The following is a 16001-nucleotide window of genomic DNA, read 5'->3' as shown; positions in this document are numbered from 1 at the left end:
AGGGAGGGAGAGGGAGAGAGGTGGTGGTGGTGCTTGTGAAGAGAGAGAGGGTTTTTTTAAAGATGGTTTTTTTTCTTTAATATAAATTACTTTATAATAATCTAGAATGACAGAATTGCCCTTATGAGAAATGAGGATAAAGACAAAATTCTGTAAAAAAAATTGACAAAATTAGACTTTTTAGAAATTTGGACTAAAATGGCAACAAAATGCAAACCTCAGGGACCCAGATTTAAAAAATTTGGATTTTGGACTAAAGTGGCAAAAGTGAGCAAACCTCAGGGACCATTTTGGCTATTAACTCCTGGAATTTTTACATGTATAAAGTTCATAGTTATCATATATTTGGCAATTTTTACATGTCTTTACATCTATAAAGTTCGTACAATACAACATTCAAAGATCATATTTTTGTGTTTTCGTAAGTTAACACAAACATTGCATTTCACAGGTTATATACAGTTTTATGGTTCAAATGTTACATTTCGTGTTTCCATAAGTTAACCAAAACAAACATTGAATTTTTCACACAAACTCTATTAAATATACCTTGTTTCGATATTGTCTTCTTCATTTCTTCTGTAGCGTTATGGCGTTTATCCTCAGTTGTATCCTTGGACTTATTTAGTCCTGTACATAAAGTATTGATATTTAAATGCCAAAAATCATCCAATAACTTAAATATGTTACACCATATTTAACTCACTTTAATTTCAACTCTTGCAGCGAGTTTGATATTCAGATGCTATAAAGTATTTAGGGTTTTTACGTTTTTCATAAAAGTTGAGGAGGGTTTTGGGGGAAGTTATATGTTTCGGTGGTTTTGAATGCTTTATGTAGAATCACAATTACTTTTTTACCCTTAATGACCCCCTCCCCTGCGCGTGCGTCTTTTTGGAAGTTCTAGACATTTACAAAAAAAGTCACCAGTTTAATATTGCCCCTAGATTGGTTTGATCCTATGGCTATGGCTGGCAGTAGTTCTCATCGTTTTCACACTTCTGACCGTTTTCTCTAAATCCTAGCCTTATAAATATATTTGTCCATAGTACAGGAAAAGATATACATTTACACTTGATGAAAATACACTCATTTTCACCCATTTATCCAACAACTTCTTTATCATGGTTATTTAGACTTGAATTGTCGTTTTCTTGACGATGTCAACCCATCAGGTTCCTCAACCCATCGAATTTGATAGCTTTCTTTTAGCTAGAAACTTTCTCAAATTCACTAAACTTGGAGGGTTCATTCTGCAATATGGAGTTAAATTGTGAGTGTTAAAGTATAATTTCCCTTTCAATAACTTTGCACTAGCATAATAATGATATATATACGCAAGCATGTAGATAACTAGCAGTAGTTGTAAACATTTAGAACACAATGACAATGAAAAAGAGAAAAAAGAAAGCGTGAATGAACAGAAACATTTAAGAACTAAGACTCAAAAGTATTTAAGAACTAAGACTTTTTTTTTTTGAACGGTAAATTTCTTTACTCTTATCGTCTGTGAGACTTGAACTAAAGACCTCTCCCCCAAGGTGTTCAAAGGCATTGCCTTAGCCAATGGACCACCACCCATTGGCTAAGAACTAAGATTTAAAAGTATTATCCAAAGTGACATAATAGTTTTATCTAAAACTAACGTTTTTTCTATATTTAGCTCACTTGGAGTCTGAATATCCATGCTTTTAATAAAGTACACCAAAGGCCGTTCAAAAAAAAAAAAATAAAGTACACCAAAGAGGTCACACGGCCGGCTCAATGCATACATGTTAGTTATTCAAGTCTTGTTCTATATCAAGATTTCCGGATCATCACGTAGTAACCATTTAAGGGAAAACCTTGATTGGATTTAAATCTTTTAAAAAAATAAAGCATTTATAAAGAAGGCCACACTTATGTTATAGGGTAAAAGGATTGAGTATGAAAAGAAAACTCCTTGACTTTAAACAAATTAAAACAAACTCTTTGTATATGTTATGAAAAAAAACTGAGTGCTTTCATGGCGCTTAAATACGTGCCATTTTGACGTGTATATATGCGCCTAGCCGTTTTGGGTTTACGTAAGAGTCTTTGTATCCAACAACTTTTTATGTTGTATTTTAGCAACAACAAATACTTACGTGACTCGAAACAAATAAGAAAAGAGAGTATGTTTGCCAATACGGTTTCAATGGAAAATGATATAATAATAAACAAGATGAGATCATCCTCTTTATAAAAGGATCATTTTGATTGATTAGCTTTACTATTTGCATAGTGGTATAACTTTTGTAGAAATAAAGTAATCAAATGGGATTCCATTCCTGATTCCATTAATCACAGTGGAGTCCTAAAATTTGTGCAAAATTATGACATGCAAAAAAATGAGGCTACTACCATGCTATATATAAAGCCCACTGCCCTTTCACTTGTACTCACCAAATAACTTCACACATAAAAACACACATATTTAAAGTTCATCAACATCAAAACAATATGATGTTTGAAAAACTAAAGCCATATCTCTATGTCACATTCTTGCAATTTGGGAATGCTGGTTTAGTCATAATAGCCAAAGCTGCTCTTAACCATGGCATGAATCACTACACTTTTGCCACCTATCGAAACCTCTTTGCCACCCTTGTTATGGCTCCGTTTGCCCTCGTCTTGGAAAGGTCGTCGCTTTCGCTTTCTCTACCCATATTTTGACTTCCCTCTCTTAATATACATATATCTAATATTGTTGTAATGACAGGAAAACAAGGCCAAAACTTACACTTTCAATTTTTTTCAAGATCATGGTGCTCGGCTTTCTAGAGTACGTTTGATTTCTCATTCTCTTTACCTTAATAATGTAATTGTATTATGTTTCTAATCATTTTTCATGTTTTTATACAGGCCCGTTGTCGACCAGAACTTATATTACGCTGGGATGCAATATACAACCGCAACTTTTGCGGTAGCAATGACTAACATAATCCCTGCCATGACGTTTCTCATGGCTTGGATATGCCGGTAATGTTTTTATATTCGATAAGTTCACGTAAAGCTATCGTCTATATATTCTAAAAGCTTACGTATTGTATCCTCAAACCCTTGTTTATTTTGGGTAGGCTGGAGAAGGTGAACATCAAGAAAATACATAGCATTGGGAAGATAGTTGGGACATTAGTGACTGTTGGAGGAGCAATGATAATGACTCTAGTTGTTGGACCTACTATTGGTTTGCCATGGACCAAGGGTTCAGACGTCTCGCAACAACAACAAACTGCAACCCATGTGAGTGCTGGAGACAATATGAAGGGGTCGATGATGATCATAGCCGGTTGTTTGTCATGGAGTTGCTTTTACATTGTTCAGGTATGCTGTTTCAAGTGTGTTTACTGTGTTACTATTACTTAGAAGTTATAACATTAGTAAATTATTAACTAAATGAATGTTTTGTATAGGCGATTACGTTGAAGTCATACCCAGCAGAGCTATCTCTTACAGCTCTTATTTGTGCATCTGGGACATTGCAAGGGGCTATAGTGACAGTAATAGCTGAACATGGTAAACTTGCTCCATGGAGGTTACAACTGGATGCTGGACTTATTACTATGATCTATGGTGTAAGTATTTTTGAAAATTATATCAAGTAAATTCATATCTTATATTTCTGGAACTATAATCACAACTAGAAAATTGGGCAAAATAACCACTGGTCGCAATTTCGGTCGCAAAACAGGATAAACCATAGAGATTTTTGCGACTGCCTTCTCGGTCACAAAACATGATTTCTCACAGAGATTTTCGCGATCTCATTTTTAGTCGCAAAAGACCATTTGCACCAAAGAGACGATCGTAAATGCCCAGTTTTTTAGCATGCTAGTGGAAACAAAAATATTGAATCTTGTAAGCTTATGATCTGATCTCTGACTATGTTTAACTGCAGGGGGTAATCTGTTCAGGATTGGGTTACTATCTAGGTGGAATTATAATGAAAGCAAAAGGCCCGGTTTTTGTAACAGCTTTTAGCCCGCTAAGCATGGTTATCGTTGCGGTTCTAGGATCTTTTGTTTTGTCTGAAAAACTAAACCTAGGAAGGTATGTACATATATCATCATCATCCATAAACAAATGACAACATATAAAAAAAAACATAAATGTAAATAACTAATAAGGTGATTAATATTGATCATTCTGCAGGCTTCTTGGAGCAGTTGTGATTGTTATTGGACTATATTTAGTGATATGGGGCAAGATGAAGGATGAAGTTCCATCAAATTCCAAATGTGACCCGGATGAGTTTCCACAAGTTGATCAACATATACCCATGACAATTAATGGCACAAGATCTGGAAAGCAGGATAACGATCGTGTCGCAATAGAAATACCATCAACCGATGAAAAATTTAAGAAAGTTAACGGAAACTAGAGTGCAATTAATACGAATCTATTGTAATACTGGACTCCACTTGTGTCCAGAAGTTTTTCAATCGAATATAATTTATGTTGCATAAACGTGTTTAGTATCTGATGCAAGTATGAACTATCACATCTAGTCATCTACATTGCTAACACGGCTCAACATGTCTACTTTTTGGATATGGTGCTTGTCTACACACATACACTTATCCATGTATGCACCCACACTCGAGTATGAATGGTGTATTATTGAGCTTTTTACAAAAAGAATAATGATTACATCATTTATTTTTCGTTACACATATGAAAGTATTTATAGCATGTACGCAAAATAAAAGAAAATAGATAAATAAATATAAATAAAAATTAATGTATGAACATGTTATTAAAAAAAATGTATGAACATGTTATTAAACATGATTCTGGATGCTTACTGTTTTGATCGATGAAAGCACTAGATTTAACACGTGGCAACTGGATATTTTTTTGGTTTAGATGTGGGAAATCGGGTTAGTCGGGCAGAAATGGATAAGGGTCAGATGGAGACTTTTTTTTTATTATTAATTTCTTTTATGTAATGGAGGCATATCATTTGGGCTGGGTTGTGCAATTGGACCCATGGTTTTTTTCTCTTCATTCCTTCCTTTTTAAATTGCTTTTTTTTTTTTTACTTCTTGGCATAATAAGAATATACGACACACGAACACGTATTAAATTAATTTTCACAATGAACAATGAACCCGCAGTGTATCGTAGAGATAGTGCGATACATCAACTTCAAAGTATATGGACAAAAAGTTTCTAACCTTTCAAGTTAAACTTCTTTTTGACATGTTAATGATTTATTTTACAATGTTTTACCATGGTAATCGGTTATAATATTTGATTTAACTTGACTTGTAGTTGAATGATATTTATATCAAATAAAAAATAACCTAACTCTCTTAATGGTATATTAGAGCATCTCCGACAGGAGGCTTACAAAACAATGTTATGTAAGCAATTGTTCAGATTTTAAAATTGGTCTTTCTCGGAATGTACTTGTCAAAAACTCAAGATTGATGTAAACAGCTTTGAACTAATATGAATAATATGGGAATCAGTCATCAAAGATCGATTGTTCGAAAATCAGTAGATGATAGACAAATACACGATCAATAGTGAGTTCTGTATATGAAACAAATCTCTTAAAATCTCAAGAACAAAGCTAATGGGAGAATGTTCTCGAAGAAAGAATAACGAGTAAGAGAAAGAGAGATGCGCTGCTTTGTGCACGGACGCCTAGCAAAAGCTTATAAGCAGCTCCAACCCTAGAATTGCCCAGCTGTTGTCCAGCCAGTCCAGCAGCCCAGCAGTAAAAGAAAGAGCCCAACTTCAAAACGCACAAGAGCCCAAAAGACCTCTCAAAATAAAGAAACAAGGAATTAGAATAATATATATATAAGGCAAAGATAAAAAACCATATAAACTGATAAAATCTCTTTATAATTTCACATCCCCCCTCAGTTTATATGGGCAAAAAGATTAACTATACCCAAACACTTACACATATCAACATGAGCTTTAGGAAGAAGACCTTTTGTAAACATGTCCGCGAGTTGATCTTCAAATTTAACACCAATAGTTTTAAGAATACAAGAAGATATCTTTTCTCTTAAAAAGAAGAGATCAATCTCAAACTGTTTCGTCCTGTCATGGAAGACGGGATTTGCAGCTATTGAAAGAGCCGCACTGTTGTCAAATTTCAAAACAACAGGAAGTTTAATATCAACATGTAACTCCCTTGACAAATTTACTAGCCACAAAACTTCACAAGAAGCACTATACATGGCTCTATATTCTGCCTTAGTAGATGACCTTGAAACGACACTGTGTTTTTTGCCTTTTCAAGAAATTAATGAATTCCCAAGAAAAATGCAAAACCCAGTAACATACCTTCTACTATCAACGCATTTAGCTCAATCTGAGTCCGCGAAAGCCGACAACTGAAAAGTGTCACTTTTCCTGAACATAATGCCAGCGCCAGGTACTCCTTTCAAATATCTTAACAATTTCATCGCAACTTGAATATGAGCCTCAGTAGGACTATGCATATATTGTGATAAATGATGTATAACATAAGAAATATCAGGGCGAGTGTGAGATAAGTATATTAATCTTCCAACCAATCTTTGATATTCGGTGACATCAACTAATTTTGACCTCTCTTTTTTTACCATATTAGTTAACAAATAGTTTTGATCAATCGGATACGTTATCGGTTTACAACCACTCATGCCATAATCATTTAACAAATCCATGCAATATTTCCTCTGAGAAAGACATATCCCTTCTCTATTTTTAATAACCTCAATACCAAGAAAAAATCTCAAAAAACCAAGATCCTTAATTAAAAACTCAGACTGTAACATAGCTTTTATATTATCAATTTCAAGTTGACTATTTCCAGTTAAAATTATATCATCCACATAGACCAACAACACAACAAAGACAGATTTAGACGACGTAATGAACATAGAATGATCGCATTTAGATTGAACAAACCCAATACTTAATAAAACATCCACAAGTTTTTCATTCCACGTCCTAGGCGTCTGTTTTAGACCATACAAAGATTTATTCAACCTACAAACTTTATTACTATTATTAATATCTAACCCAGGTAAACTCATATAAACCTCTTCTTTCAAATTGCCATACAAAAAAGCGTTATTGATGTCAAGTTGATATAAAGGCCAATTATTTTGAACGGAGAGACTAGTAACACTTCTAACAACCACCATCTTCACTATAGGAGAAAAAGTCTCCTAAAAATCTACTCCTTCCCTTTGGTTAAACCCTTTAGCCACAAGCCTAGCCTTATATCTCTCTACTTCCCCGGTTGATTTATATTTAACCTTAAAAACCCATTTACACCCTATTGGTTTTTTTCCTAGAGGAAGATCAACATCCCATGTATTATTCCTATACAGATAAGCTAATTCATCATTCATAGCACATGACCAATTTTTATCATTCATGGCCTCTCTATACGAACGTGGTTCAACAATCTTATTCACATTAGTGGCAAAACAAACATTTTCATATGGTCGATTAACATAATTGACAACCTTTTCATAACCATATTTGACTCTACCTTCAACAGCATAATCATCAAATTTCTTTGGAACAAAAATAGACCTAGTAGACTTTCTAATACTAGGTTAAATACCCTCAGTAAGGTCAGATTCATCAGATAAACTACTAGACTCAATCCTCACAGGACTACTTTGTGACTCATTCAGATGTTGATTTACAGCCATACCATCATTCTTTGACGGTTGACGTGTATCATCAACAACTGTTGATTTGTCAGAGCTACCGTGTTGCTGAGTCACAGTAGTTGAATCAGTAACTCCCTTCTAATCACCATCGGGATTTACATCACTTGAAAATTCAAAGATATCAAAAAAGTTTAAATTGTTTAAAGTACCAGTGTTGTCAAGCTCAGATTCTGAAAGAAGTTTAGTTTTAAAAGGAAACACAGTTTCATAGAAACTAACATCCCTAAAAAATGAATATTTTTTTCTGATCTAGACTCCAAACCTTATAACCCTTTTTTTATTAGAATATCCCATAAAAACACATTTTTCAACCTTTTCTTCAAGTTTATCAGAACTATTTAAAATAGTAAAGTAACACAGACGACCAAGAATTTTCAAGTGATCTAGAGAAGGTTTAAAACCATAAAGTACTTCATACGGAGTTTTACCATCAAGAACAGAAGAGGGAGTCATGTTAATTAAATATGAGGCTGTAACACATTCAGACCAAAAATTTAAAGAAACACCAGATTGAAACAACAAAGCTCTAGCAACATTTAACAAGTGACTATGTTTTCTCTCAACTACCCCATTTTGTTGAGGTGTATAAGTACAAGAGGTTTGGTGTATGACGACATGACTTTTAACAAAAGTATCCATCTGGGCATTTACAAACTCAGTTATCGCTTCTAAAAATTTTAACCGTTGCTTCAAACTGAATTTTGATTAAATAAAAGAAATTCTTAATAGTGTCAAACACTTCTGATTTAGATTTCATCAGATAAACCCAGACAGATCTAGAAAAATTATCAACAATGGTAAGAAAATATTTATACCCTTCTAGACATGACCGTTTATATGGTCCCCAAACATCAAAGTGAACTAAGTCACCAACCCTAGTAGATTTATGTTCACTAAGAGGGAATGGCACTCTATGTTGCTTCGCCCTATGACAAGTATCACAAGGTTCAGCATCATCATTTTTAGTTTTAAAATTTAACATATGCAAAACTTGATATAAGGGATGATCAAGTCTTGAATGCCAGAGCTTTATTGTTTCTGTCTTATTATAGCACATAAAGAGAGAATCATAAGTATTACCACAAAAATAAAGAACATCAGTTTTTCTACCAATCACCAGGTTTGACTTCAAGCACACATCCTGAATATAACAGTTATTTTCATCAAACACAACTCTAAGCTTATTGTCTTTAGCAAGCTTATAGACAGAGATGAGATTAACACAATATTCTGGTACAACGAACACATATTTTAGAATTACATTTTCAGACAATCTAAAGCATCCAATTTGAGTAACCTTAGCATCAGTTTCATTTGGATGTTTAACTCGTGTTATGTTATAATCAGACACATCAATTAAATTAAACATATTATCACTTCTCATAATCATGTGTCATTTGCACCAGAATCTATAATCCATTTAAGATTCCTTTGATGAAACAAGGAAGAATTGAAACAATAAACATTTTTATACCATCCTAAAGAATTAAAAGCACTAAAACAATTACCTCCCATATTATACTTACGAGTATCATCCAATCTACTTTCCCCCAGCAATCCTAACAACCTAGAAAACTGATTAGAGGTTAAAGAATTCAAAGAACTAACAGCAGATTTATCATTCATAGAACTATTCACGGAATTATTAGCAGAGTTATTAGATTTTGACCACTGACTTGAAGATTGACCAGTATGGATCTATAACTCGAAGGATAACCATGAAGCTCAAAGCATTTATCAATCACATGACCAATCTTGTTACAATGAGTGCATTTCAAATTGGGATTAGGGCCTTTATTAAACCTCTTTTTGTTATCACTAAAGTAGGGTTGACAAATCGTGTCTTATCGGGTTTAACAGGTCTTTGACGACGCGAATAACACAAGTATTAAACATGAATACAACTTGTTTAACTACTTTATATCTCATGTCTATAACACAGTTGTATGTTTTATGTACCAATGAGAAGAAATGATGGATTATAGCCTCCTAATTCTATTTATTTTTAAAAAAGTAAAAAACCAAGTAGTGTACTTTTTCAGCAAACAGGTTTAATCGTGTCTTATACAGATATCTATTACCAGCCCTACACTAAACTGATTAGCCTTAACAACAAATCCTACATTAGGAATTTTAGAAATACTGTTTGAAGCTCTATGTGACTCTTCCCTAGATATTATAGAAAAAGCAGTTTTTAACTGAAGGAAGAGGATCTCTGGTTAACAAATTGGTTCTAACAGGTTGGTAAACATCATCTAATCCCATAAAATATTGCATAAGCTTTATTAATTGATTAAACTCATTGAACTTGGTAGACGCATCACAAGTACAAGATGGTAACTGAAGCATAGCATCGAATTGTTTCCACATAATATTAATTCTATGATAATATTCAGACACACTAGAACCATTTTGACTAACATAATTAATTTTCTAATGCAACCCAGAAACCACAGAACCATTAACCTTGTCATACGTTTCCTTTAAATCATTCCAAACTTCAGAAGCCAATTTTGAATAAACTTGACCAACATACAATTCATCAGAAACAAAGTTCAGAATCCAGGTTAACACTACTGAATTGCATTTATCCCACTGTCTAGCCAAAGTATCATTAGACTCGGACTTAGCACATGTTCCATCAACAAAACTTAACATGTTCTTAGCTATCAAGGCAAGCTTCATAGCATTAGACCATACCACATAATTCTCAGTCCCTTTTAATTTGATATTAACTATAGACAGACTATTAGAATCACTAGCATGCAGATACAACGGATCACTAACATCTAACTTACTTATCAAGGTAATAGAAGACTCAGCTTTGTCAGTCATGATAAACAAGAAACAATCAGTAAATAAGAGTACCAAGAAATATCAAACGAAACAGCCAAACAAAACAGGTAACCAAGGAACAGCAGCAGTCAAACCAAACAGATGATCTAATAAACCAATCAACAAATAAGAGAGTCAAGAAATACCACAAAACACCAAACAAAAAATATGAAAATCAGAATTACTAAACAAATAACCTGGATGAAAAGCACAGACTCACGGCGAAACTACACCAGTGTTCCAGATCGTTGGTTCATCACTCAAGGTGCCAAAGAAGGTCTTAGTGTAGAAGCCACCTAGATCTAAGACTCAAAATAACAAGAACAATCTCACCGAGAGGGGTTCCCAAGTTAGGGTTCACCAAGAATAAAATCACAACCTATAACCTTCACTAGGGTTATATGACTGTGATGCAAAGAAAATCCAGAAGATTAACTCTAGAGAAGTCAAACAGTCCTTCAGCGAGAAACGTTACCAGAACCAAAAAACTTTGATCGAAGCCTCCAACTCCAAGATCCGATCACCAAACCCTAGATCTGAACCAGACCTCACCAATTAACACATCCTGTTAATCTCAACTTCAGAATCACAGCGGAAGACTACCAGAGCACCAAATCAACCTTGGGGCTCTGATACCATGTCAAAAACACAAGATTTATGTAAACAACTTTGAACAAAACCCTTGATTGTAATATGAATAATATGTGAATCAGTCATCAAAGATTGACTATTTGATAATCAGTAGATGATAGACAAATATACGATCAATAGTGAGTTCTGTATATGAAATAAATCTCTTAAAATCTCAACCAAAAAGCTAATGGAAGAATGTTCTAGAAGAAAAAAAATGAGTGAGAGAAAGAGAGATGTGCTGCTTTGTGCACAGACGCCCAGCAAAAGCTTATAAGCAGCACCAACCCTAGAATTGCCCAGCTGTTGTCCAGCCAGTCCAGCAGCCCAGCAACAAAAGAAAGAGCCCAACTTCAAAGCGCACAAGAGCCGAAAAGACCTCTCAAAATAAAGAAACAAGGAATTAGAATTAGAATATAATATATATATATATAAGACAAAGATAAACCATATAAACTAATAAAATCTCTTTATAATTACACAGTACTCTGTACATTAAAAAACAATCTCCTCTTCCCTCCCTCTCTCCTCTCCTTCACTCTTATCCACCAGTTTGACCCCACCCTTCCACAAAAATGACCCTCTCTTGTTCTTTATACGCCTAAACATATTTAAAGGTAGTTTATATGCCGGGGCAGTGGTCCCCACTTCATACGAAGCATTCGAAAGCGCAATCAAGGAAACATTTGAGAAGTTGGTAAGCCTCATTTCTGAAATCTTATATTTTTATTAGTAAAATGCCATTTTCGTCTCTAAAGGTTTGGCCAGTTTTGCGACTTTCGTCCAAAGGTTTGTTTTTCCGCATCTGGTTTAAAAAAGTTTGAAATTTTGCCATTTTCACCCGGCTCATGAACTCCATCCATTTTTCTCCGTTAAGTCAGGGGTATTTCTTTTTAAGTTAACTTAAAGGACAATTTGGTCTTTTTCACTTTATGGCAAGATTTCAGACATTTTGGGTCCAAATACAGAAAAACAAACCTTTGGACGAAAGTCGCAAAACTGAAAAACCTCAGGGACAAAAAATGCATTTTACTCTATCTTTGTTTACCCTCTTTTCCCTTTACGAACTCGAGTTTCTTTCGTGTTTTTATAGTCTGAAGAGGGCAAGATTTCCCCCATCAAGGAAATAACCCCTCCACAAATCCCCGAGGACCTTAACTCAGCAATTAAGAGCGGGAAAGTTAGGGCTCCTACTCATATCATTTCAACCATTTCTGATGAAAGAGGTATGAATATGAATGTGTTGCATGAGACTTTTAGGGGTATGCATTTCTTAAATGTTTTTAAGTAATGATTATTATTATTATTTTTATCTGCAGGTGAAGAGCCTTGCTATGCAGGGGTACCGATGTCTGTGGAAATTGAGTTGTTTGAATAGTTTCAGAGGGAGTTTTAATATATGCATTAGGTGATAGTATTTTTTGACCAGAAAAAAAAGCATTAGATATAAAACAGATGCTTAAAATTTTCTATAATTTCGATAAATGGTAATCAGATGAAGTGTCTTTAGTTTTGCCCATGTTGACTTTTGCTGACATCAAGGTTGAAAATTACCAAATTATTTTAAGTTTGAGGATTCTTTTCTTGAAAATAAAGGTCGTCTTATGCAAGTTATCCATTTGTTAGTTAACTGGTATGATCATAAAATATGGGTATATGTGAGGCGGCACATTTTAAAACACAATGGAGTTGTCACAACCGGAATGTAAATTTCAAATCTTTTTCGTGCTTACTTTCTGAAAATGACCAACTTGATTTCTGCTATCAACAAGATGAGCAGCTTTCCCAAAGAGCATGTAGACCTCAGTACCGATAACAACCGCCTCAAACCTTTTGCAAGTCGAACCAGAATACACACCATCCCCGGAACCTTTTGTGACCGGAATGGACTCACCAGTTAGAGCCGACTACAAAAGTAGGTTCACCGGTTCAGTAAAAAATACTAAAACATGATTAAAAAGCAATTTTACGTAAAATTTGAATACTGTACCGGCATATAGTATTATAACATTAACTTATCTAACTTAAAATTTTATGTATACATCTATGCAACTTTTAAAATTTGTGTCGTTGTTTATTTGTTTCTTTTCAAGTCGCTATTAAATTTTATTTATAACTCAAAATCAATTTTATGTTGCACAGCGTTGCTTATATGCCTTAAGTAAATTTTATGTTGCTTATAATATTATGTTGGGAATTCTTTAATCAACTTATCTAACTCAAAATCAATTTTCTCATCGGTGGTTGCACAGATTTTCGATTCAGATTTTAAAACTTTTTCCATTTTCTTTTCCTCAAAAGAATGTTTTTGTTTCTCCACCCATGATTGACTTTGTGAAGTCTTTGTTTTAGGATAAACCTTTAAAGTCTTTTGTGATTTTGAAGATTCACCAATTTCAAAAGTTGATTTTGGTTTGTCCTCTGACTTCAATGATTCACCGCGTTTAAGAATACGCACGGGGGATACCATAGGTGATTTACCTTTAACATCTTTTGAAACTTTTGGTTTTGGTTAAAGGAAAATTGGTTTTATTATCTTTTTGACACATTGTTTGGCCATGTGACCGATTTCATTGCATCGATAACAGATTCTTTTGTCATATTCAACAAAAGTGGATCTATTGGTCTCGTCTCTTATCTTTTTGGCCGCAATAAAATCATCAATTGCTTGCTTACTAAAGATATAATCCTTTTCGAGTTCTGTATTATTACCCGCCACAAACACTTCACTCAATTTTTCTTTTGGCTTAACTTGTTTCAAAGCCATTTGCTTCTCAAAACCAACACCCTTTTTGTGAGTATTACCATGTTTCTTGTTATTACCATTGTTACCCACCCATTCATTTTTCTTTCCCGGGTTGTTTGTCAATTGTTGTTTAACAAAAGATTTTTTCGGTTTTGATAGAAACGAATTGTTGTTAACTTCTGAGATATCAACTTCCACGAGTTTAAACACTTCTTCAACCTTTTCCAGGTTCGCATTCTGAATCGGGTACTCAAAATCAGTATACAGTTTGTTAGTTCCGGTCATCGTGTATACCACAATGATCGAATTGTCATCCAAAACTTTATCTGACTTTGGGATAAACTTATCAAGAAAGTTTCCGTCATCTTCAGAATCTGAACTGGAATTCTCAAAATGAGTTTTAACCGTTTCGAAATTAGTGTTATCACTTTCTTCACCCAACACTTGGTCTACAACTGTTTTAACCAGTTGTGACTCATTGTCGGTGTCAGATGGAGAAAATGTAACATCTGTGTTTTCCGGTAACTCATTCTCTTCTGTTCTCAGTTTGAGATTCAATGCCTTCTCCACCCCGTCTGGATTTTCTGAGTATAACAATTCCACATTGGAGGTGGAACATTTTTGAAATCAGTTTGTTAAGGAACTATCTGATCAATCACATATGAAGATGAAAGATAACTGATCAACTTTTTGTCAACTCTTTCTGTCTCAATGCGCATCAGTTCAAGTTCCTTTTTAGAGATGCGATTGTGTCCAGATGGATGTTAATTAACATTTGCTTATCCATGACCGTAGCTTTGAGCAGATTAACAATTTTATCATTTTCTTTACTCTCAGTTTGAATCGCTTTAATTGATCATGACCGAGTGTCATAAGCTTCTTTAACATCATTAAAATCAAATTTTAATTTGTCGTGAAACTTTTTCAACTCTTGAAACTGTTTGTCTTTTTCAAGACAAACCATGCATGGTTTTAAACAGTTTTCGCATGGCGTTTCAAGAATTTAATCAACTTTTTTCAAAAACATTTTCTTGTTTATCATTTTTACTTTCCGATTTACCAAACCCTCCGGACTCAGATTCAGATTTCTCTCCGGATTCGGACTTCACATTTTCTGATTTGTCATCGGACTCGGACTTCTCTCCTAACTCATACGTTTCACAAGTCTCGATAATTGACTCCTTTTCAACTGACACTGACTCTTGAGTTGCATCTTTGGTCTCATTGTTATCAGAAGGTATTTTGATTTGTTCTACCTCTTGCAGCTTGACCATAAGAGCTTTGTCTGCTATTTATTTCAAAGTCTCTTCATTCATTTCCTTTGAGACATCAATGATCTCTTGAACCGGAGTTTGTTCAACTTCATACTGTGGATAAAAACCCGTAGTCGGTTCACCAAAGAAACGTGCAAAAGAATCAAACACATTAGCTGGCATTATAGATTTAAATGCATTAGCAATAACCTCCTGTTCAGACTGATAATAATAGACTGCTGCTGCTGCCTCTTCTAGATCTGCAAAACTTTCTTCATTCACCACTTCACTGACTTCTTCAACTTCAGGAACACATTCCTCGATTTTCGGTTCCGGCTCTTCAGTAATTTCAGCCATCATTGCAAGACCATCTCCTGGAACATACTTATCCCAACTGAAACCTTCTGGAATCTTTTCGTCATCCTGATTCACCAAAAGAGCTTTTTCTGTTTGTTTGGATGGACTGTTCTCGATTTGCGGTCGTGAATTGAATGGTTGTTGACTGTTTTTATGATAGATGGCCTGTCGGTAATAATCGTTGGCGAATGGATTCTGGTGGTTATTAACTTCTCTGTTCGGACATTCGCGCTTGAAGTGCCCCTTCTCTTTACACTTGAAGCAAGTCACCTTCGATTTATCGAATCTGAGTTTACAATCAGGACCTAAGAGACTATTTCTTCCTGTAATTTCCAAGAACCTCTGAGCTCTTCTCACAAGACTCGCCATACCCCATTTTATGTCGATGAGTTCTAGTTCCTCGGGATCAATTTGATCGTAATCTTCTTTAGTCATGTCTGGGTTACCAATTCGTCCGGCTACTAG

At 34.5% G+C, this 16001-nt stretch overlaps 1 protein-coding gene across 1 annotated transcript; it reads left to right on the top strand.

The window, feature by feature from the left end:
• Window positions 1-2325: 2325 nt before the first annotated feature.
• On the top strand, window positions 2326-4528 carry LOC110872560 (WAT1-related protein At2g39510). The gene is made up of 7 exons (XM_022121372.2): window positions 2326-2660; window positions 2741-2803; window positions 2884-3000; window positions 3099-3345; window positions 3435-3596; window positions 3920-4071; window positions 4174-4528. Exons 1-7 carry the CDS (start codon window positions 2482-2484, stop codon window positions 4400-4402), a joined length of 1149 nt encoding a protein of 382 aa, XP_021977064.1. The 5' UTR covers window positions 2326-2481; the 3' UTR covers window positions 4403-4528.
• Window positions 4529-16001: the final 11473 nt, after the last annotated feature.

The sequence above is a fragment of the Helianthus annuus genome, chromosome 8 (assembly GCF_002127325.2).
Source record: "Helianthus annuus cultivar XRQ/B chromosome 8, HanXRQr2.0-SUNRISE, whole genome shotgun sequence".
NCBI classification, from domain to species: domain Eukaryota; kingdom Viridiplantae; phylum Streptophyta; class Magnoliopsida; order Asterales; family Asteraceae; genus Helianthus; species Helianthus annuus.
The sequence above is the reverse complement of the archived record's forward strand: the minus strand, read 5'-3'. Positions and strand labels throughout refer to the sequence as shown.